Source organism: Chamaea fasciata, unplaced genomic scaffold, assembly GCF_029207755.1.
Source record: "Chamaea fasciata isolate MVZ Bird 193981 ecotype frontalis unplaced genomic scaffold, bChaFas1.0.hap1 SCAF_6, whole genome shotgun sequence".
Classification (NCBI taxonomy): Eukaryota; Metazoa; Chordata; class Aves; order Passeriformes; family Sylviidae; genus Chamaea; species Chamaea fasciata.
This window is the reverse complement of record NW_027094091.1, coordinates 32,461,534-32,485,875: the sequence shown is the minus strand read 5'-3', so window position 1 is coordinate 32,485,875 and position 24,342 is coordinate 32,461,534. Positions and strand designations below refer to the sequence as shown.

At 39.3% G+C, this 24,342-nt stretch overlaps 1 protein-coding gene across 4 annotated transcripts in view; it reads left to right on the top strand.

Annotated features, from left to right (window-relative positions):
* The first annotated feature begins 218 nt into the window (after positions 1-218).
* Positions 219-24,342, top strand: part of WWC2 (WW and C2 domain containing 2) — a 96,090-nt gene continuing 71,966 nt past the window's right edge. For 2 of the 4 annotated variants that reach the window (XM_066185925.1, XM_066185922.1), the window contains exon 1: positions 377-727. In XM_066185925.1, coding sequence (XP_066042022.1) covers positions 594-727 — 134 coding nt within the window. In that variant the 5' untranslated portion in view covers positions 377-593. Of the gene's footprint in view, positions 275-376; positions 728-24,342 lie in introns of those variants that run through there. The other 2 variants (XM_066185927.1, XM_066185923.1) reach the window with 2 other exon arrangements.

The window sequence follows — 24,342 nt, the reverse complement described above, 5'->3', positions numbered from 1 at the left end:
CCGGGCTCCCGGCCCCGCCTGGCTGCGGGGACACGGCCGGAGCGCCCGGGAGCGCCCGTCCCCCGCGGGGGTTGTCGCCTGCCCCCACGCCGGCCGAGCCCCCGGGCAAAGCTCGATGGAAACAGGCGGGCCCCTCTGGCAGCCTTTCTCCCGCTCCTGCCCGCCGTCCTGCCCTCTGCGCTGCCCCGCCGGACGCTTCCGTGCCGGATCCGCGGCCGGGGCCTGCCCGGCCCGGTCCGGCCCGACGGGCAGCGCGGCCAGGGTTAACCCTGAGGTATGCGGCGGGAGGAATGTGCATGCAGATGAGATGGATGCTAATCTCATGCTAATGAGCGGCGGCCGCGGCCGCCCGGGGCTCAGCCGGGCTCCCCGCGCCCAGACGGCAGCTGGGCTCCGCCGGCAGCCCTGACCCGCCGCGGCGCGGGCGAGGCGGCAGCCCGGGCATGGTGGACTGAGACCCGGCCGCGGCAGAGGGCTTCCCTGGGCTCCCGCGAGCTCCCGCTCCCAGCCCCTTCCCCGGCCCGGGTCGGGGCTTTTCCCGCTTCCCGTCTTTCTTTCTGTCCCTATGGAGCAGCTACCCCCGCCGCCCGACCATGCCTAGGAAAGCGGGGAATGGGCAGCTTCCCTTACCCGATGGCTGGGAGGAGGCGAGGGATTACGACGGCAAAGTCTTCTACATCGACCACAACACCAAGCAGACCAGCTGGATCGACCCCCGGGACAGGTGGTGCGCGGGCAGGGAGGCGGCGAGGCCCGGGCGGGCGGTGGGCTCGGAGCGGAGGGACGGGCGGGGGGCGCGCCGGAGGTTCCCCTCTCGGGACGGGGAGCGGGGGGCAGGAGAAGCCCCTGCTTGCAGCCGGGCACACCGTGCCCTCCTTCTCACAGGCACGGGTACAGACTTGTTTCTAAGCCTCTGGCGTGAGTTGGTGTTGGGGAGGGGAAGGGAGGGAGAAGCCTGTAGAGTTCCTCCCGGAGCAGCCGGGGGTTGCTGGCATTTGGGGAGTTCCCGACAGGTACCAAAGTTTGCGAGTCCCTCCCAAACCGGAGGCGCTGGCTCCTCGCCGTCCCTCTCTCCCGGGCGCTGCGGAGGGGGCCGCCCCCCCCGCTCCCGGCTGGCGGAGCATCCCGGGCGCCGGGCCCTCCCGTGTGCCGCGCTCCCCCGGCCCGCCCGGAGCCCCGTGCGGGGCTGCCGGGGAAGGAGCCCGGGCTGCCGGAGGCCTCGTGTGCTCGCTAGGCCTCAGCGAGCCAAACCCGCTCAGCCCCCGCCAGCCGGGGCCCGGCGTGTTGGCCGCCCCTGCCGGGGCTGAGCTCCGTAAAACTCCGTGGAAGTGCTCCGGCCAGGGAAGCGCCCTGCGCGGAGGCTGCTCGTCCCGGAGCCCCCGGGGCAGCTCTGCCGGCTGGACACGGATTCTGGCTCTGTGCGTCGGCTTCAATGACTGGTTTTAAAAGCTGGATCACAGGCGCGCAAGATACCCAGTGCAAAGCGTATCTTTTGTCCGAAGTGGTGCTGAAAAGTAATTAAACCCCAAAACTTTGTGCGTGTTATGAAGTACGATGTTGCAATTGAAAACAGCGCAGCCTTATTATATAAAAACCAACCTTTTAAAAGACATTATAAATTTATGAAACAAGCAACACTGAATTATAAATGAAGGCCTTGGTTTATATTTCTCAGGTGAACTTAGAAAAGGTGGTTGTGACGAAGCTTGCTGGCTGCAAGTTGCAGAGGGAAGTTTGGACGAGCAGCATGTGCTGTGTAAGGCCTACTGCTCAGTCTTACTTGCTATAACAGCAAATTCCAGTGGTGGCAAACTTCATGCTTAAATTCCTCTGTACCTCACAACACGTTAATTACCTTGTAAATATTAGTGAGGTGATAAGGTATGCAGGGCAATGTTATTTATTACATCTGGCATTCTTGGGTGGTTTTTGTTTTGTTTGTTTGTTTGGTTTTTTTTTTTTTTTTTTAATGCAGGCAGTATAAAACTTCTGTCTTTACTGTCTTTGGAAATAGTGGATATGAAGTTTTGTTTAGTTTTTGACCTAAATATGTGTTTTCAAAGCAGAATAGAAGATGGAATGATTGAGGTAAAGTAAAATGTGATATGGAATATATTTGTTGTAATACTGCCTCAATGAGTATACTACTAATGTAATTTAATACATTCTGTAGTCCTGAAAAGTTCAAGACTATTCATATTTGATGGTAAAATTTGAGTCTTCACTCTCATTAACAGAGTAGGCAGTGACATAGCACTTGTGTGCTTGCCATCCTACAGGGATAGGATAAATATTGTTTCATTAATACCTTACAGGTGAAAGGGAAACCAAGTCCTGAGACTTTACTTCCTTAGTTCTCACTACAGATTATAAAGACCTTTTTCAGAAGAGTAGTGTTTGAAATAATTGTTAACCTGTGTCAGTCATGCAAGGCAAACAAAAAGGGATTTTGCCCTAGGTACTTAACAGAATCCGTGCTTCAGTGTACATGGCTCAGCTGTGAAGCTGAATTGCCTGCTCAGAAGAGAGACTGATAAGCCCATTTGATGTGCAACTTGCAGTATTTGTATTTACAATATCTCTATTTGCAGTCTGTATTTATATTTGTGACCTATCTTGGAAAAACTAATAAGAAATTCATGGAAGTCTTGTGATGATTTTGCTTTTGATTCGGTTTTATCTTCCATGTATTTAGAGAATATACATTTGGAAACCATACAGGACATTATTTGAGCTTGCTGTCAGAAAAGTTGAAAAGTGATTTTACAAGTTTGTCAATACAATAAAATCTGGATTAATGCTGTTTCTAAAACTTATATTAAATTGTCAAAATGAAGGTAATGGATTCTAAAGAATGACTGAAAACATATTGCCTTGTCTGGTGATACTTCAGGCTTTTTTTCCCTTAACTATTTTCTCTCATAGAGATCATAAGGTTTTCATGATGTACCTGTGGAATATTACAGTACACAGGCTTCTAAGATGTTTCATTGGTAAAGCAAGTGCGAAATAGATAAGTTTTTACCAACAATATTCCTTGTGCTGTTGTTACACTGCATTCCCTGGATGATTGTATAGAAAAGTCATGCTTGATGTTCTAAAATAATTTTTATCCTCTTTGATTTAGAAGGTACTGAAGACTACTGCTGTGAGACATTAGCCATAAGTTCATAAATTGCCAGGTGTATTTGAGCACTGTTGGGAACTTCTTTATTACTGGTTTAAAATATTTGCGTCTAGAAATAAGAGGGCAGTTGAAAATGCCGTATTTGAAAGCTTCTTGGAAAGATGTGTTGGTGGTTCTTGGGTTTTTTTAATATTTTTCCTCATGTTCCTTTCCAGAACATGTATTTGTTACTGCTTAGGTGGTGCAGGTCTGTTAATACAATTATAGCCTTGCGTACAGCCATGGAAACAAATTACATCAGCTTCAAGCCTGGGACTTGGTTTTTAGCTTTGCCCACTTTATGTATTTGAGTGATCCCACTGATGTTAGAGAATCTCACACTTTCAAGGGCAATAGTGACTTGGCTTGTGTTTTATGAGTGTTGTGGAAGCTCAGGAGTTTTTAATGTTTTGCACTGTTCACCAGGGATTTTTCTCTCCAGACACTTACTGTTCTGTGCTGATTTGTTTTGAAGGCTGGTGGCCTAAAAGAGAGGACACTTTAAGATCTATAATTCAGATAGACAGAGAGACATAAAGGCAAGAATGTGAGAGTTGTAGCAACATCTTCACTCACTAAATATATAGATGTGATTTCTTTGTCCATGACTCCCTCAAGCTACAGCAAGCTGAGAACTTGCTGGTCATGACAGTTCTTCTGGAACTGGCTTATTGTAAGCAGGGAAATAGCCCAAAGTATCAATTTTATCCTACTACTACTTGATGAAAATATTAGAAGACAGCTGTGGACTGAAGAGGATGAAGCAGATGAAAAGGGGAGAAAGGGTTAGAGGAATGCATACTTTTTTTTTTTTTTTTAATTCTCTTGAAACTGTTTCAAGTTCTTGGAATACTAAGTTATTGTAAAAGTACTGCTTTGGGTTTTTTTTTTTCCTGATAATTAATAGGGGCGTGGGGTGGAACAGGAATTTGAAAAGGAAAGTTTTTCTTTTTTTTCCATCATTCAGCACATTTTAAGTAGGCCTCATGTTTCTACTTTCCTTAGTGGAACCAACAGAGAAATGCACCAAGGAGTAGTGAAATGGGAGATAGGAATCTCAGTAACCTGAACTTTTTAGCAGTTGAATGATGCTTGGTTTTCTTACCATGAATTCAGCGCTTCTCATATCTTGGTTTCCACATAATAAATAGTCCAATGCACACTGCTGATCACCAGTGACTCAAAGCAGATGGTTTTTTTATAGCTTGCCTAAAATGAGTTCTGCGTCACAAATTCTGAAGCTATGAGTGATCTTCATTTAAGTCTTTATCTGTACTCCTGTCCCACTCCTCTCAGTGGTAAGGAATGAGATGCTATGAAAGCAAAACTGTCCTTTCTGTTCTCACTTCACTTTCTACTGAAGACTAAAACCTTTTAAAAATACATTTGTACATTTGAAATAGTTTATAGTATACTTCTGCTAAAAGGTTTTGAGAATACTTGCTAACTGTATAACTAAGAAAGTGCTTGAGAAGCACTGGATGTGCAGAAAACCAGAGAACTTTACAAGTTAAGAGATTGTGAAAGAGTTTGCTTGGTGAGTAGGGAATGCAGTTTCCATTGCTGCTTTCACCTTTTGGGGAGGTGAAAACACTACAATTTTTAGCATGGGATTCTGTAACTTGTGCTAGATTTGTCTGAATTAGAAAATGTACTAGGGTTCAGCAATTAAATGTAATTTGCTCTTTTTCCATAGAAAAGAAGGGCAGTTTATTCTTTATTCCTTACCTTTTCACTGGAACTTGCTTTCTCTTGTGTTGTGAACAGCAGACTGTGAGGATTGAAGATGCTGAAGTTGAAGTAATTTAAGCAGGGGGACTTTCATCCTGTCTCTTTCCTGGACATTGCTGTAGCTCAGGGATGCATGGTAAAAGACTTTCAGTCACAGCAGAAATGGGAATCATATAAGACACTGGGCTCTTTAAAGGTAGCAAATAAGAGGCAAGCAGAAATGAAATAATATGGTGAGAGGCATCATCAGAGACTCAAAAATACATTTGGATTGATTCTTTCATGCATGTAAGAAAGCTGTGCTGTGACAGATGAATAAAATAATGTTAGTTATTACAGTTTGAAAGGGATTGATCTTAATTCTGTTTTAAGTGCTAACCTCAACACTGATCATTTACCACAATGGCAGCTACCTGATGAAGGCCTTTCTTTGGACTGCTGCTTACTAAGAATTTAATGGCAAACCATCACTGGTTTCTCACATAATTTCTCATTCCCTTTCTATCTTTCCTTCCCTTGTTTGCTAGTAACTGAGGAGGGAGTGAGGGAAATGATTGTTTCAACATACATTATGACATTCGAGCCTTAATAAGCAATGGTCAACTTGCTCTTTTGAAAAATTAGTAGAGAATCTCTTGGTGGCACTCCAAGGTGTACAGCTTGCAATAATACTGTAGTGAGATAGGGCAACAATTTTTCCCCCAAATATATTTTTCTTCCCTGTTTCATCCTGTAGTATCATTTGCTGGTTTTTATCCCAGTTCCACCTAATTCATTCCTGCCTCGTTGTCTGCTCAGGAATGTGCATACTCCCCATGAAACTGTCTAGTATCTCACTCGGATTTCAGTGAGAGGCTGAGGACTGCTTTTACTTAATTGATCTATATTCAAAATAAAACCCATGATGCAAGTGCTGAACATGCAATGAGAGACTAGCTGTGTCTGAAGTTCTGACATCTTCGTTTGTTTATCCCGTGTAAAGTAGAATTCTAATATTGTATTGCTGCTATAGCTCTGATAGCATCAGACAGTGTTAAAACACAAAGTGATTGTATATGTGAGTTTTTTAACCAGCCTGTCATTTGCATGGGGCTGTGTGGTGTTGGTTTTAGCATTAGTGAAAATGGCTATGTAACTCCGAGATAACGCTTGTATTCCTTATTTCTCTGGGGGTGACAGAGCTGCACTGTGTCTTTCATCTCAGAGCATGTGAAGTTAACAAGTCAGGAAATGCTGCAGAGTATTTGCTTACGTGTGCAAAGTATGTACTGCTGGTCACAGCCAAGAACTGTGACCTGGTATGTGAAGTGGGACAAGTGCTATAGGCTGTGGTTTATCCAGACCTGTGACTGTAGTACTTGCCTACTACAGCTATTTTGATTAAAACCTATCTTGACTTACAAAATAGTGTTACAATAGTTGTCATGCACAATGTAAGACTTAATAAGAAGTTGTACACGTGAAGGTAAATAGGGAGAGTCAATATATAGATCAAATATGAAAAATTATTTATAACTTTAGAGATCTGTACAGATTGCATTAGGAGTTCTTGATTTTTTTCCAGTTAAATAACCAGTCTTCAACTGTTTGGTTAAAATTCTGTGCTTTGAACATGATACTAAGGTTATTCTAATAAGATAAGAAGAATTCTCTATTTCCACTTAGTAATGTTTGTAACATCAAGAGAAAAGTTGAATTTTGTAAAAAGGATTTTGTTTTGGTTTCTTGCTACCTTCTTTTTAGCCTAAAAAAATGTTGTAGTTATCTGTGATTTAACAATTTATACATCACACAGGTGACTGAAGTAATGGAAGACTGAAGATGGACAAACAAATATTTACATACAGTAATATTTCCATGGTGAAACACTTGCAGAAAGGCATGAATAGAAATGATGCTAAGATTCCACAATTGTTATGCTGTGGAGTTCTTATGAATTAAAGCAACCTGGAAGTGAAGTAGAAAAGTATTCGAGGAGGATAATGCAGCCTACTGAGTCCAGACTGACATGGTTCTGCTTACATGTCCTCCTTCTGCCTCCAAAACCGAGCCCAGGCGATGATTTGGCTAAAATGAACCCCATTGTTTATAGGGTTGTTTTCCAGCAGAATCAGCGTGTTGTGTCGCTGACTGGGTACTAATGCTAGTGTGAGCCAGGAGGCAAGTCCAGAGCTGGGAGCAAAAAGGGAGAGTGGTACTGTAGAAATCAAGATGAAGTCAGTCCTAGTTGCCATGAAACTTTTGTCTTAGGTGTCCATTTCTGTTGTTGGGTGTCTCCATTGTTTTCTTTTGCATGTCTTTGTGCTCATCTTTGCTGGGTGAGTCAGTAGTAACTGTCACCTGTCATATCCTAAATATGTTTTCTGTCACCAAGAGACCTTTATGATGTTGCAGAATTTTTTACTGACCTTTTAAATGTTTGTTGTTCTGAAGTTTGTGTTGAAGAGAGTTTTTGTCATTGCATGGTTGCAGAATTAGAAGCCGTTTTTTGGGAATGTGCTGCTGTTGACAATATGCTTATGAATAGCTAATTCCTACTGTTTATGAAAGTAGATAAGAAATTCTTTGACTTTGATGCATTTTGTTCCTAATTATTCATAAAATGTGTTTTATGCTCTGGTGCACAGCGTCTCACCAGAATGAATGGTGTAATTCAAAATTTTTAATGTCTTACTGTGTGAAACAAACTGGAGCCATTCGTTTTCATGCATTTGAGGTCGTCATCGTATGGACAGCTTGACTTGTCCTTCATTTGGAAGAAACTGGTGGCTTAAAAGGGGAGTTATACAGTAGTTATGGTTTTCCTTTTGTGTTTCTTCAGTAATTTGAAGGGATTTGCTTTGTGGATGTAGGGTTTGGATTTTTTAAATAGCACATATTGGGTATTGATGAATACTATTGCTCTTCCCAGTGACTTTCTGTGCAAAACCGTTAATGATGGTGAAGTTCCTACCTAATGAAGTCAATCTCTGACTCTTTAAAAGAGCTTCTTGGGGGAGAGGTTCCTTTCCCCCTTTGTTTAAGCGTACTTTCTAAAAGCTAATTGGCTTTTGGAATTTTTTTTGTTGATTAGGACTTGTGGGCTCAGGTCAGTCTCTCAGTTTATTCTGTCAACTGAAACAATCATTTGCATCTTACAGAATGAGATCAGATGCTGTCCTTTGTACTTGGATACTGTTTGTACTTGAAGAAAGGCAACTTTATCTCATCAACTCTGAATATATATTGTATTCAAAGTAATTGTGTGGGTATGTAAAGGCACGTTATCCTGGGACAGCAAACTTGAACTTCTGTATACTCTTGCCGTGTGCAATACAATATTTCAAGTTGGACCTGCTTTGATATGTCAGTGCTATTTTTCTCAATTAATGAAATAAAACTTCCAACTTTATTTGAAAAACGAAAAGAACAATGTACTGGAATGCCTTTCATAATATGCTGATTGATCTGGTAATCATGCCTTCAGTGTGTAGAAATTCTTTTGTATTTCTTTTGTACATAGAAGTATTTTTTGACTTCTGGTACAGGGGAAAAGATCTAGGAGAATCTGTATTTTAACTGAACTCTGTGATGACACACTTTTTAGATTAGCAACTTTCTCCTTTTGCTAATGAAGGAATAGTACTTTACACACCTGTTGTTTCTTTTTAAAGTACTTTCAAGTGCTAAACTGTAGTCTTGACCGGATGAGCTTATTTTGAGGCTTTCGGATCTGACTGGTGAAGAATTCTTACTCTGATTCAATGCCTGGCCCTTTGCTCATAACAGCTTACCTCCCTCATAGAGCTAGGAATGTCTGTCTGGGAACGGGGCTGTTTTTAATCATATGGCAGATGAACTTTTGATAGTCTGCAAATTGTGTACAAGCACATCATGCCATATGGCAGAAAATATGCCCAGTGCATGATGAATGTCGCCTGCCTTTTAGCTAAGTGGCAGGCGTATGTCTCAGTAGCATCTTGTCAAGATGGATTTGACCAAAGCACAGGTGTCCCCTGTCATATAGCTGCAGGCAGAGTTTTTATCAGGATCACACTGTGGAGGAACAATTCTGGTCTCTTCTGCCTGTCACTTGCTAGGACACTTCTGGGCAGGGTATTTGCTGTATCGTTCTCTTAATGCTTCCTAAAGAGGAGGTATGGCCTACCTTGGCTAAAAACTTGGGCATTTTAACTTTATTCACTGTCTGTGATGGACTGCAGAAACTTATCAGGGAAAGACATTTATTTATTCTTGATGGAGAAACAATGAGATGGGGTTTTTTTTCCTTTGTCTAGTACTGTTAATGGTTAAACTGCAGTGTAGCCCAGAAATATCTGTCTCATGAGAGACCATGATGATCTGATCTTCACCGAGTCCCTTCATTCTTAATGCGCATTTTCTTGATTATGCAAAAAATGTCTATGTAGATTTAAACTTTTTGCCTCTTCACCCATGTCAACAAAATGTCTCTGCAAAAACTCTTAATTCCTCTTAGAAGTAACCCTGTACAAACCAGCTAAAAACCAGTTTGTGTCAGAGATGTGATTCAGATTTATGTGGTAGATTTTTGAAATGCTGTTATTAGCCAAATAAATGTATTTTTAAAATGCTGTTATTTAGCAAGTGATTACAGTGTTATCCTGTGGTTTGATTCATGTTCCTGAACCATTCTGACTGTAGCCTGACTCTTGCAGAGCCTGATCAAGGGGTTGCTGGTTTTGCCTTCTGTTCTGCAAACTATGTGGCAGAGACCAGTTGTCAGTGGAGAAAGATTTATAGTGCAGGAAGGCTGAAACAGCTGGGAGAAGAAGTACAGAGGGGATATTTGGTTGTTCTCCTTAGTTTTGGAAAGGCAATGGGGAAAGGAGGACACGTAGTGATATCTAATGGACTTTGCTTCTGTGAAATAGTCTGTGGTCACTACTGCTTATGAAGCTTCTTTGACTTAGATTTAGCCTTTGGTGGATTTGTAAGAGATGCTAGTGATACCAAGTTTCCTTGTGAGCTAAGTGGCATTTTTGTTTCATAGATTATCCACCACTCAGTGTACTTCTGTTGTCATATGTATCTTGCTACTTGGGATGTGATTTAAATTTTAAGACATTTTGCCTGTTCCGGTTTGCACTGTGAATACCCAGCTCGAGGTATCTCTGTATATTTTGTTTCTTGATAGAGCATGAAATATTCTAGTTTTATTTTTTTAATTCTTTTTGAGGAGAGATGGCAAAAATACTCTTTTCTGAGAAAATCAGGAGACTTCAGAAGTTTAGGAGCTTAAATTCCATATAGGAAGCATTTTCTCAGTAGAAATGTATTAATACATTATTTGTGTTCTTAATTTATTGTTAAAACTGTGACAGAAGTTGGGGTCTGCCTAAGGGCTGTCTATGAGACTTGATTATGGTTTTGTGTACTCTTGGGAATGTACTTCCATGTGTACCTAAGCCCATCTGTCCATCCAAATCTGATCCTCCTATTCCCAAGACCTATACAATGTATATTCAGTGTAGTCACGTTACAGAGAAGAAAAATCAGATCTTTTTGAGTTCACTGTGTTAGTGCTGTCTTAACAAGTCCTCATCTTGTATTGTAATTTGTAATAAATTCTAAATTATGACCTTGAAAATGTTATTTGTGACTGTATTTTTTTCTGAGGTTTATTTTAGTTACATTCCTAGTAATGGAAATTTTTATTGTGTGCAGGATCTGACTCAAATGGTATTTAGGGTCTTTCATTGCTTGAGAGTTCTAGTGTGAAGTCCAAAGATGTGCATGTAGTCCCCTTGATAGTTTGGATGGAATTGTACAGTGGAAATGAGTTCTAGTTTGGAATGCTATGAACTTCTCTCAGAATGATTTACTAAAGATTATGTTATGAGTTGAAGACACAAAACTATTTTGTTTTACATTCCAGAATGAGCAGTGACAAACTGACAAAACTGGCATTGGAATGTCCATAGGGTTGGAGTAAGATTAAGAAAACAGGATAGTCCTCAGATGATGTGATCTCTGAGGGTCTGACTTGAATTTCATCAATTTCACCCTTCTGAAGTAAGTTACAGTGTTCCATTTAATTTATGGAACAATTAATTAATTGGTTTGAAATGTAGACATGTGGAGAAACCCCAGAAATCAATGTCTTCTTTTCTGTGTTTTCATGTCTTAACGTTGCTGATCTGTAGGAGCTTTGTCAAAGTTTTTCTTATTTCTCACATTCTTTTGCAGTTTGCAGCTTTGTTTTATGCAGAAGTGACAGGCTGAGGTGATGCTTTAGTGGGCTACAGCACGAGGGAGGATCATTTGGAATGGAAGTAAAAAATATTTAAAATCTATTTGGCTTAAGCACTGAGGAATAAATGGGCATACATAAGTGAATGCAATTCAAGGCAGCAATCTGACAAGGAATTGAGACATGACCTCTTTCTGTCATGTTGTGAGTATTGCAGTGTTTGAAATGAACTGCTAACACATTTACAGTCATTCTAATGAGTAGTAGAATGCTATGGATGTGAATAATCATCTGAAGCCTCTACAGGACATTCCTGAAATAGTGTTTAAATGACTAGAGATATTATGGGATGCAGGAAAGTATACAAATGCCATTAGTCTTTTAGTCAGGCGCACCTGGTCAGTGGTTTACTACTGCAGCAAGTAAGGCTGACTATGCAGGATTATTTAGTACACAGTAAACAGATGTTCTGTTCAAGTTTCTGAACTCTGCATATTCTTTCATGGTTTGGGTTTTTTTTGTCTGTGTTACTGATAATCCCTAGGCTCTCATTTTATACCTACTCTTGGAGAGAAAGTTAGTGAACTGAAGTTTGAAGTTTGCTAAGGGCTTGTTGATTAAGCAGCTGTTAGATAAATTAGTGATGGTCTTATTAATCTGTGGTCTAGAAGGTGAATGAATTGCTGATAGTAAAAGAAATTATTATGATGTTATGGATTTTGGGTTTTCATTCTTGCTTTTATTCTTGTTTGCTTAAATGGTTGTTGTTCTGGCTTACTTGCTAGCATGACTTACAATGATGTAAAATGAGCCACAGGCTTCTGTGCTATAGCAGGTTGCTGATTTGCATTCAGGACCTGGCTGGCCTCTTGGCTCATACATGAAAGACATCAAAACTTTATTTTTCCAGGCAAGATCTTGGCAAGAAAATGAGCTTGGAGGACAAATGTAGAACAGTTAGGGATGTTTTATGCAAAATTCTTAGAACCTCCTAGATTTGATATTTCATGTCTCTTTTTTTTTTTTTTTTTATTCCCCCCCAGCCAGGTTTTGCTGAAAAATTGCAATGTATCTTCTTTCTGATCAAAGTTGTGGTGCCTAGTGTGGCTAGTATTTTAAAAAATGTATGAAGAATATTTTAAAAGAGAAACAGCAACAACAAAACAAACTCATAAAATGCCCTGAAATAATGTTCCCATAATCAGCACTTATGATTTATCATTTAATCAATTTAATTTTTTAAATTTTATTCTGAATTTGGCTGGTGTCCTAGTTAGTTAAGCAGCTTCATCCAGCTACCTGAAGTTCTTGAAACACTTTCACTGCAGGTGTCTGATGTTGAGGAATGACAGTATTTAAAGAACCCTTCATGTGGCAGAACTTATTGAGGTAGTCGTTCATTGCTTATTAAGATAATAGGTTTCTAACAATTCTTTTGAGAATAAGCTCTCATAAATAGCTATTTTGTAATACTGTATTTGAAGTTTTTTTAAATGGCCAGTATTAGAACTTTGTCTGAATGCCTTCTTTTTACTTAGGTGTGGTAAGTACCCATCTGTTTAAGACCTGCAGAAATGTTTAAAGCTGATGTTGCACTGATGATGAACACAGTAACATTCAGATACCATGGAAGTTTCACCTGATTGTGGTGATGTCCTGATGGGTATTTTGATTACATAATAACTTAGTACTTAACTTTAAACATGAGATGATTGGGTACTTGTAAAAAATTTTGGTGAGCAAGAAGCTTAAAGGGTCCTGGCTTAAGAATGGTTGCATCTAAACAGAAGTATGAGCACGTGCCCTGGAAATCTTGTCCCATGGTCACCTAAACTGTGGTCCTGACTGTAACAGGTCGTAGGTGTCTTTTGGACCAGCTGATCTAGAAGTCAGCATTGAGAGATGGGAGCAGTACTTCAGCAAGTTTCACTTTATTAGTGTCCAGCAGCCCAGGAGGTTGGAAGCACTCAGAAACCACTTTTCCCAGTTGAGATGTACCCAAAGAGCATTGCTTCTATTTCTGCTTGGAATATCTCCTTTGGTTTTGAATCAGCCTGATGTCACTTGATGATGAAGGGAAAAAAGGAATATTGGGATGGAAAAGTCTTTCAAAGTGCCCATTCTTATACTCTGTGTGATGTTTTGTCTTTTCAAGAATGTTTACACTGAAGTCATAGAATTCTGAGCTAATTCAAGGAACATTAATAAGCTTCCTGCTGCTATGTACAAACTCATCAAGGTCCAAGTGAGACAATTTAGGGACAATTTTTTCCTCTAGTGTTAAGACCTTTGGATCTGCTGTAGAAATACCCTAAGACTATACCCAGTAATAGAAATCCAATATTAAGTTGGAAGGTAGGAGAGTGGGCAGAGAGTCTATATGGTGAATAACAGTCTTTATTTGTAATTGTTTTTCTTATATAAAAAGAAGCAAGCACAAAGTGTTACAAAATCCATGTTTACTGTTCTATTTCAGAGAAACACATTAGTGCATTACTGTATTTCAGTTCTACCTGTTTGCTTGAGATATATTTGATTTTCATGCGAGAACCTTTATACATTTCTTTCTGACAATAAAATGGTTCATGGGGCAGTATTTAGCTGACACTTGTCAGTTTGAGTGGTCTGATGAATTTATGAAAGATAGAAGGACTAGCAGACTCTGAAGTTTTGAGTTTGTGTATAAAATTTTATGCTAGTAAAGGCTGAAGGTAATTCCCTTTCCATGTGTTGCTTCTGTTTGACACCCCTCTTCAGTCATACTACAGATCTGTTTGTGCAAATTTGTTGTGCATCAGAGTAGAAGGGTTTAAAAGCAGCAAGAACAAAGATGAAAAAAGTCCCATTAAAGATCATAGCACAAAAAAAGCTTATAGTACTTCTTTATCAGTGAAAAGTCAATTTACCTTTTTTAGAAAAGTTATTATTTTGAAAAGTTTGATCACCCGAACACAATCCCTGCATGTTGTGGAGACTAAGGATAAATTAAGCATAGAATGTGTACCGTATGAGTACTGACTTTGGTCTTCCATACAAATGTTAAAGTAACAGCAGGAAACTGATGAAAGTTGTTTTTTTTTTTCAATAGAAATCACACTTTTAACATGGAAATAGAATTAATACTGTTCATTATATTGAAACTAATGGGCCAATATATAATCTGCATCCCAGAAGAGCTTTAAAAATTTTTGCTAATGGAATTACAATTATTTACTGCATCAGAAAAAAAAATTGGCAGTGTAGCCTGGGATTTGTGGGCAAACACTAGAATAAGTTGCTCTGAACGCTTGTGGGCATGACTCAGAGCACCCTGGTCTGGTTTCAGAATTGTCCTGCATTGGGCAGTATGTTGGACTAGATAACCTCCAGATGTTCCTTCCCTTCATTTTTTACCAGGCACATATGTGGGTAAATGCAGCTTTATTAGTGTTACATCATCTAATTAACTAGACATCATATTTTGGAAAAAGGTACTAGTTTGGCAAGGTGAAGTGTTGATGTAATCTGTTTAAATGCAAGCAAAGTACTTCTTATCCTACCCACCATGAAGTCCTTAATCCCAAACATCTCTGCCTTTAAAGGACAAATTGCATGATCAAGTAACTATGGGACAAGGAGACTAAAATGTGCTGTGTTGAAGTGGGAATTACAAGGGTGGTTGGAGGTTTTAAGTGCTGTTTAGCAGCGTAATGAAGTAACTCAACCACTGTTCACTTCAGTAGGGTCTAAAAAGATTTAAAGCTTCAGTTTGCTGTGGCTATCAATTCCACAAGCAAAAATATAGAAATGAAATTTCTTTGTCACTTTAAAAACCAACTCTGCTCTGTTTGATATCAGTGTACATCTCTAACACCCTGGAGTTGCTGTGTACTAATAATAATTTGAATTTTGGCATTTGGTGAAGAAAATATGTATTGCATCTAAGGATTGGCGTTTCAAAGATACCTCTGTGTGGGCTACATCACTTGCAGCATAATATTAAAGTATACTAGAAACATCTTGTTACAATTTTTTTTCCTCGTTCCTTGAAATGTGACTTTGGAAGAGACATTATTTTAAAGTTTGTTCCAGAAGGCACTTTGAGAGATGGATGATTGAAAACAACTCTCCTGAATGGCACCTTGCTGTACTTCATAGATCATAACAGCTTTTATTCACCACTGTGATTGTTTTTTAAATTACTACCTGTGGATGAATACTTGAAAGAATTGGTCTGCTGGCTACATATTTGCCTTGATTGAGGGCTATCTTGAAGTTGCCTTTAAATTACATGGGGTTCTTGATGATCCTAGCATTTTCTTATCTTTTTTGTATTACATGGTTTGTTTTGTATCTTAAATTCTTGCAATTTTAGGAGGAATAGTAATTTTATCTTTAATTTATTTTTTTGTTTTTAAAAAATGTCATTTCAAGCTAAGACGTACAGAAATACTTCTTTAGCAAAAGACAGTTTATTGCTTATTTTGCATCATTCTTTCAATGGAAGTCATAAATTATGTAATGAATAATTATTATACTAATAGCTGCTGATGGACTGGAAACTGTTTAATTTACAGGAGATAAATTTGTTATAGGGGTAGCTCCAAGTGATCTCCCTAACATTGGTGTACAAAAGCCCCAACTGCTTTATTAGTTTATTGAAAATATCAATAAAGCTGTAGTGTGCTATATGGACATTTCATTGAACTGTCACTAATAAGCCAGGCAGAAGAAAAAGGAAGAAATGAATGTCTGAAGACAAACTGACAGTTGAAGTCGGTTAAAATATTTAAATAAACACTAAACACTACTTTTATTTTTTTTTCCCAGCAATTAGAGTGTTGATAAGTCTGTATAAAACATTCCATTCTTCTGTTTTGATGAAAAATTTATGTCAGAAGCTCTTTTGGGAGTGTAAAAACGGAGAATATTTTCTTGCTTGTTAGCCAGTGTAGTGGTCAGGAATGTGAAAAAGTCAGATTACAATTCCTTTCCTGACTATTGAAAAGCCACCTTCCCTGAATGAACAAGATGGGAGAGATACCTGAGCATCAGTTCTGTTTCCTGAGCTACTATAACCCAAGGCAACAGGAAAATCCAGTTTTTAGTGTTGAAAATGGATGAGTTTGAAAAACTTGAGGGGAGGGAAAAGCAGACAAATAAAGAAAAGGAAACAATGCTGTCGAAATCGCTGTGGAATGTAATCATTGTCCCCTAGATAGCATTGAGAGGTGTGCCTCTCACTAGAAACATTTAACCAATCAAGGACTGTCTGTGATCTATGTAAACTCCTCTCAGATTTTATCAATGGCGGTTCCCAGCTTCAGCTGTCACATCGTGAGTGCCCTCTGTTCCTGATCTTTCCTCTTTACATTCAGAAAATAGCTTGAGCAAATAAGAAGATAGGAGTGTGATGAAAAGAGTGGGTCTTCGCCTGTTGGAATATATCACTCCATCTGTGTGAATAGTATGGAATAAACAAAAGGTAGGTAAGGGAGAATGCAACGTTTTTCAATGCTCTGAAATTCACAATACATTTTAGCTTGTTGGCAGCTTAACACCACCACCAGGATTGGTAGTGACTGGCAGAAGGAGGGTGATTTGCTCTGTATGGTTCTAATTAGTTCTGCTGTTTGGGCCGCAACAGCAAAACAGAAGGAAACAAAGACATAAAGGTCAGGGCTGGGGTGTTCAAGTCTTTGTACTGTCTTAGTGGGGAGTTTGCAGGTTACAGACATCTCCCCTAACCTCAGGTGAAGGTTTTCCCTGAGCCCTCTCTACCTCATTCTGTACCTAGTGACTGCAAATCATGCTCTGCAAAAATTACTCTGTCCCACTTTGCTCTTCTGACAGACGGACTGGGCAGCCTTTCTGCCTGATGTGTGTATCTGTACACACACACACACAGGATAGTGTGGAGTAGCACACCACATGCATCTTCTTGCCTGTATCCCTCCTGCCCCTGCAGTTACCCTGTCTGCAGCACACTCTCGGTTACAGCCATTTATAAAGGACTTTGGTTATAGTTTAAGCTTAGGAAATGTCAGTACAGTAAAGGCCCTTTGGGCATCAATTAAGCTCCCTAGTCAGGTTTGTGAAAGGAAGAGATTTTGTCTTCCCAAAGGCAGTGAAAGAATCAAAAAAATGCCATAGCCTGCTTTTCTCAGCTGGCACAGTGGATTGCCATGCTCCATCAACCAGACTAATTCTTTGGCTGCCAGTGAGGGTCACCAAGCACTGCTGCTTCCTTGTATATCTCCCAGCAGCTGGCTTTAGAGGGACAACAGGAAGAATAATCCAGTCATGGAAAAACAAGGAGATAAGGCTAGCTACTTTGCAAACTCTGTTTGTCTCTGTTGCACAAAGCCATGCATTTCTTCTGCAGATTCTTGTCCAAGAATATTGGTTTCATTATCAGAAGTTACATATGGTGGTGTTTGGGTTTGGGTGGGCTTTTTTTTGTATTTATTAGGATTCCAAATAAAAATGTCTGCTGGTATGAATGGACTATGGAAAGTAGCAGACACTCCAAGACAGAATGTCTTGTATGTGTACATGCAGAAATGCTAATAATTACTGAAATATTGTAATGTTAAAAAATGATCAGTTCTGTTTCTACCTGGAGACTGCTCTAGTACCATTTGGTAGAAGTCTCTAGTTCTTGTTGGTATTTATGTAAGTTCATGTAAACCAAACCAGAGGCCTTGTTACAATCTGTTTATTGCAAATGCAAATGATAGAAGTACTTTAATATAGAGAGAGCCGTTTGGTGAAGGATAGAAAATGTGATGGGCAAAATGAAATGCCTTTTGCATCTGTGGCATGAAGCAGTGAAGTCAGCAAAAAAGACAGGACTTGGACTATTCCACCTGGACTTCTAGTAAAGAGCAGAGTTTGCCCACTATTTCTTCAGGGGAAAAAACTGATGAAACACGAGTTAGGCTGGGAGAGAATGAATTACCATGTACTGAAAAAGTCAGTGAAGAGCTATGCAGATCATGTTCAAGAAGGAATGCAAATGCTTTATTTTATTACAAACCCTGCCTTGCTTCCTTATTGTTTTTACTTACAAAGTTCGGTTCTTCATAGCACGGCACAGAAAGAGATGCTTTCAAATCTAAAGCAAATCATGCAAATCAAAGCATGATTTGATCAACTCGTAAGTGGGTTAAAATATTTTGTATCAAATTTAAAAGAATAGGTTTTTCTTTAAGTAAGCATGTAGTGCTGATGATTAACTTCTACCTTTTCAAGAACTTGACAGAAGATCAGATCTCTCTTTTTATGGCTGATTTAAATCCATCATTATTCTGTCCAGCAGAATTCCAAGCCCACCTTTGAAAGCTCTTTTGAGGATTATACTTCCCTGCCCTAGGTAATATCTGCCAGATCAGGAAATCCCAACTTCTCTTAAATTTACTAGGGAATTCCTGGAGTCTAAAACTCAGAAAATAGATTTTTGCTGGACTCTGAATAATCATGGTCCTCTCTTTCTTTCCTAACCTTCTGTAACCACACACTTTCTAAATGAGAACTTTAGCCATGTGGAGTGCCTGCAGATAAGCTAAAAAAGAATTGCATGGACTGTCACGAGCTTGGAAATCTGTCCTCTTGTTAGTCTAACTCCATGCTCATACACATTCTGACTGAATGATAATTTTCCTTGTATTTGTTTCCTGTACATAGCATATTGAAAAGCATTGAAATGCATGCTGACACCCAACGGTATTTTCAACAGATTAGAAGTTTGACTCATATTTAATTACAGTATGCCTACTTTAAAACTTTCCAGTACTTCTGGAAGTTGTTTTAGATGACTGATGTTTATAGGATGAGAGTTAAAAGCCTAGCCTCCAAGAAGATACATTTTATTTTAAAAGCTTGAATGATACATGAAGTAATTTCCTAAAGGAACCTAAGGATATTATGTAGAATTGCAGGAAAAATAGTTGCTCAAACCATTAATATTTATGTTGAAGATTTTTCACAAAAGTGACTGATGTAGGTTGATTTATGAGAGGTGGTAAGAGCCTTCCATTGAGAAATTGAAAGAGAGTACATAAGTAATTGGATAGTAGAGATTTGTATCTGGACTATCTCTTAAGAGCAATCTTCTCTATTCAGTTTAAAAATAATAAATGGCAAATGGAGATGTAATGGTTGTCTTGGCAAGGAGTGATGTGACTGTATTTCCACTGTATGAACTAATGCTGAGGTTTTTTTTCATTACTCAAACTGTATAAAAACTTTACATCTAACAAAATACTGAAAGTGATTTTTATGAAGTATTCATTTAAAAATACTGTGTCTAAGAAATTCCAGAAGTCTGTAAAATTGCAGCTTCCTAGTTCAGCTGAATTTATTGAAGCATTGCTTATATGGCAGCTTGCCTCTTACAGTACAAAAGATGTGTACAGTGTGGAGATTACCGTTAAATCAATTGTTTGTGCTTAGGTGTTGTTTTTCTATGAAAGTGCCTCTGCTCAGTATTTGAGACAGCCTTGTAGATTTTTGTGTCATTAGCAATTCTTTTTAAACTCTCTCCTTATGAGCGCCTCATTAAGGAACTAGTTTGGACTTAAAAAAAAGTCAAACTGCCTAAGGTAAAGGCTCCCAGAGAAGGATGATTTTTTTTTATTATTATTTTATTTATTTTGTTCTGGAAAACATGACAAAAGTATTAATCACATACAAAGTTTGCTTCTAGCCTTGCCTTTGACTTCAGTGTAGATATTTCCTTGGGTTTTTCTGTGAAGTTTTGTATCCTTTGCAGGATTGGGCAATTAACTGATTTACATTATTCTAATTTGAAATTCAAGTAGCCAGTAGATCGAGGTATTAGAATAAATAGAAATTTTCCTAACTGCCCAGGCATTTGCATTTCATAATCCAACAGCAACCAGTAAAGATGGTTAATCCAAAAAACCCTCAACCTTTCAAAATCAGCCTCCTAACTTTCACCACATGCAAACTTTGCAAAGCAGGTTAGCATTTCTCCAATTTTGCTTGCTTAGTCATTTCTGTCTTGTTCTAATAGCGAAAACATGAGGAGGAGGAAGGGGAATCATGTATGTGGCAGCACTGCCTGCGATCCCCATCAAGGATCAGGGTTTCAGTGTCTTTTAGGAACTCTGTTGTTTCATGACCAATTCACACCAATCTGAATTCAGACTGCAAATGCTTCCATGCTTTTTCTTGTATTGGCATTTGTACTGGTACTGAACTGGTTAGGCAGCTAAACTGCTTAAAAATAATTAAAAATTCAATTTCTCTTCCTAGTTTTTTCTTTGAACTGATGTACTGTAGAGTCATATGCCAGAGAAGAGGTATGAATATGTAGCATGGAGGAAAAGCAGAACTGTGACAGCCAGGTTAGATCAACTTAAATTGTTATGGAACTGCAGTATTTGGTGTGGCATTAGGATGGTGCAAAAATTAGTTTTCTCTACTCAAGTTACACAATGGTGAAGTTTTAAGCTCCAAGAAACAAAGGCATGGTGGGAGTGAGTACTCAATTATTTATGTGTGCGCATATGGTTTGGAAGCATGGCAATATCAAAGATTTAAAAATTATATGCAAAACACATGGTCAGCCATGAGATCAGACTTACTGTCGTACAACTACTCCATTTAGTTTGTCCCACCACATGCCTATCCTCATGGTGAATTTTTTTTTTCATTATATTCAACTTAAACTAGTTTCAACTCATGTCTGTTTTCTCTCATCCTTCCAGCATGTTAACCCTTGCAAAGAACCTCACAGTCATCCCAAAAACTTCCTTGTAGGTAGGGGCAGGCTGCTGCTGTATCCCTCTGAAGCTACCTCTTTTCCAGGCTGAACACCCCTCAGTCCCTCAGTGTCTTCACGGCAGCTTAGTGCTTGGGTGCTTCATCTCCCAGGCATCCTGGTGGCTTTCCCTTGGACTTGCACCAGTTAGGTTTGTTGATGTTTTTCTTGCTGTAGAAGATCAGAACTGGGTGCAGTAATTGAGATGCAGTCTACGGAGTGCAGAATAGAGGAGGTAATCAATTACTTTCCTTGATCTATTGCCCAAACTCTTGCTGGTAGGGTAGGCTGTTGACCTTCTCTGCAGCCAGGGCACTGGTTCACTGACAACTCACTGCCCACCAGAGCCCCAGAGCTCCCCAGTCAGTCCCAGCCTCGGTTGCTGTAAGGGGTATTTGCTTCCTGGATGCGGGACTTTGCATTTGTTGATGCTGAGTCTCTGAAGGTTCCTGTTGGGCCATTCCTGTAGCCCAAGTCCATCTGAATGATGTTCATGTCTTGACTTTATTGATTGTTCCCACTCAGCATGGTGTCATATGCAAGCCTGATGCCTTTTCTGAATCATTAATACGGATGTTAAACAGGACAGGTCCCTCCAGTAGTCCACTTTTTACTGGCTCCAGGTAGAATACAATCTGTTGACCACCAGTCTGAAGAAAGTCAATCATGACGTGCAGGCTGCTGTTGCAAAACTAGGCCAGATGAATAGAACTGGGACTGTGTTTTTAACCAAAAGTTGAGACTTGCTATGACTTCTTTCATACTCAAAATGGAACTCAAACTTGTTAGTCTCTCAACTAAGTTAGTTTTCCATTGTTAGTAAAATTCAATTTTGACCATGTATTAAAACCCAGAGATGGGATTCATGTAAGTCTAAGAAATGTCAGCTTGAAGAAATACTTCTAAAAAAAAATCTTTCGTGACTATAATTCAACACAAGCAAAAAAAATAGTTAGGCAAAACTCTAGTGATTTGTTATAAAAGGGTGCAATAATGAAATGGTTATTAAATAAGAATACACCGAAGGGACTTCAAGGATATTTTTGCTTATGAGTTACGATGCTCACAATATTCTCTGTAGTAAGACAGTTTTAAGAATACTTTCTAATAAGGTCCAGTTTGAAGTATGTTCACAAGACCAAACTCCAGTAGGAAAATGGTAGTATCTGGAGTATCATATTTACTGTCACTGTGAATCTGTTCCTTGTAATTTTTGTCAAATCTGTTTTTGAAAGCAGTTATGATTTTCACCTCAACAAAATGCAGTGGCAGTGAGGTCCAGCTATGATTGTGCATTGTGCAGAACTTTGTTTTGGGCCTGCTTTTCTGTACTTTCTGCATATGTTTCTTGTAGCATGAGGAACAGAGTAAATGCTGCCCGTGCTTTTCATATGTTCAGTATTTGCACCCTGTTGGAAATTACCAAGATGAATGACATTAACCTGTTCAGTTACGTTACATTCTATACCTTGATTGCCACTATCCACTTTCCTCTGTATGTTGATCTGTAGTTTTACTTTCAACATGTTGTCGTGGTACAGAAGTGCAGGGACTACCAGAGCTGAATGCAGGATTTAAATGTAATCACACAGCAGTTCTATATAAATTGTGTGGTGGTGTTTTCTGGTTTGTTTTATATTTGTTTCCTTATAACTTGTAAGTCAGTTGTTTGGTATTGTATTTTCACTTCTGTTAAATGTTCAGCTGATTCAAAGAACCATCCATGAGGAGTTGAACGACTTCTTCAGTGGTGTTGGCAAAAATAATTGATGTTTCTTAGTTTAGTACAGTGGTACAAAATCTCCTCACAGATTTTTTATGAAAAAACTACCTCCTTTTCTAATTTTGAGTTTTAACTGTTAGCTTAAGAAATTGAATTTGAAAATGTGCAGAATAGCCTCATTGTGGTGTTCTCATCTTCTTTCCCATTCTCACATATGCTTTCACCTTGGAAGGGAGGACTCATAAAACGTGGCTGTTACCTACTCATAGACAAGTTTTAAATATTGTTTTGATGTTTGTATGCTTATTTGAAGAAACCGTAATAAGGATGAGGTTTTAATATGTCCTATATTCTCTGCAGTAATTATTTAACCTGGTTTAGAATAATCTTTTTAAATCAGTGATGCAACCTGCTAATAAAGCTGAAGGGAGTGCATTTTCATGTTTGGGAAAGGCAGGCAGCTCTAGTTGAGTCAGTAAGTAGAGTATTAACTCATCTGGAAACTCCAGGTTCCCTTTTACGGTGTCTCAGATAATTCCTCAGCAATCTTTGCAAATTACTGCCTTGGAAGTATTTCCCCTGCTCTAAACAGCTCTGTGCCAACCACACTTGGTAAAGAGGGATGTGTGACAATTATATGCTAGGGGTAGAGCAGAGGCTTGTAAGGGTTCAGGGAAAGAGAACCAAAAAGTATAGCTGACCTGAAAGGGATTTAGTCAGTTTGATGTGAGAAGCAGAAGCTGATTTTTTTTCTTTCCTTCCACTAGAAGGCCATGCTTCAGTAAACTGTGTTGGTGCTGTATTTCTGCTAGGAACTGCTAGAAAATTTACTGCCTCCATTCCAGGTTTTGGGGTGGTTTTTTTCAGGCAGTTTCTGGGAGTGGGTGTGTGCGAAGGAAGTCACAGCAAACTTAGGCGTTTCCTGTTGGATAATTGTTACATATTTCCCATTCCTCAAACCTTGCTCCCACTGGGAATAAATCTGATCTCAAACTCTTGAAGTCAATTAATATGGTGAATAAAGAAATGTAATAAAAGTAGAGTAGCTGAAGGAACTCTTGAATTGATTTTGTTTAATATAATACTATTTTCTGAGTATCTCAGAGTATACAAAGAAAGGTAGTTTAAAAAAAGCATTACGAACTAGAGGTCTTTGTATTAAAATTATTAGTGGAAGGGATTAAATGTAGGCCAGAACATATATCTGAAATCTTCTTATAATTACAGTTTTACATTACTTTAATCTTACAGTACCTGACTTCATTATCTTGCACTTTTAAGTTCAATGTTAGATTTGTATGAAGCAAACGTTTGCTGCAGCCCTTACTCGTTAGTTCATTTTTGTGCAGTTTTACTAATATATGTTAGCCCCTGAACTTCCATCACTCTGCTCTCAAGATTGATTTTTCTAGAGTCTCTCATCTGTGAAAACAGCTGAGATTGAGGGATTTTTGAGCCATTTGCACCGAGGGTTGGCAGACTTTTTTATTCTCTCTTACTAATATTAAAATACAAATATATTGTCCTTTTTCTCTTCAGTATTATGTTGCTTGCAGTTTTGAAAAATCAGTGCTGTGTTTGTTCATTTTCCATGTAAAAATCGTTGGCACATTTTTAAAGATTTCTCCTATAGCATCTGAAAACAGTTTACCAGAGATCAGTCCAGTGATTGTGTGCCATTTGAGCTGTGATCTAGCTCAATCTTTTTGCAACAGGAGCTGCATTGTACTGCAAAACACAGAATG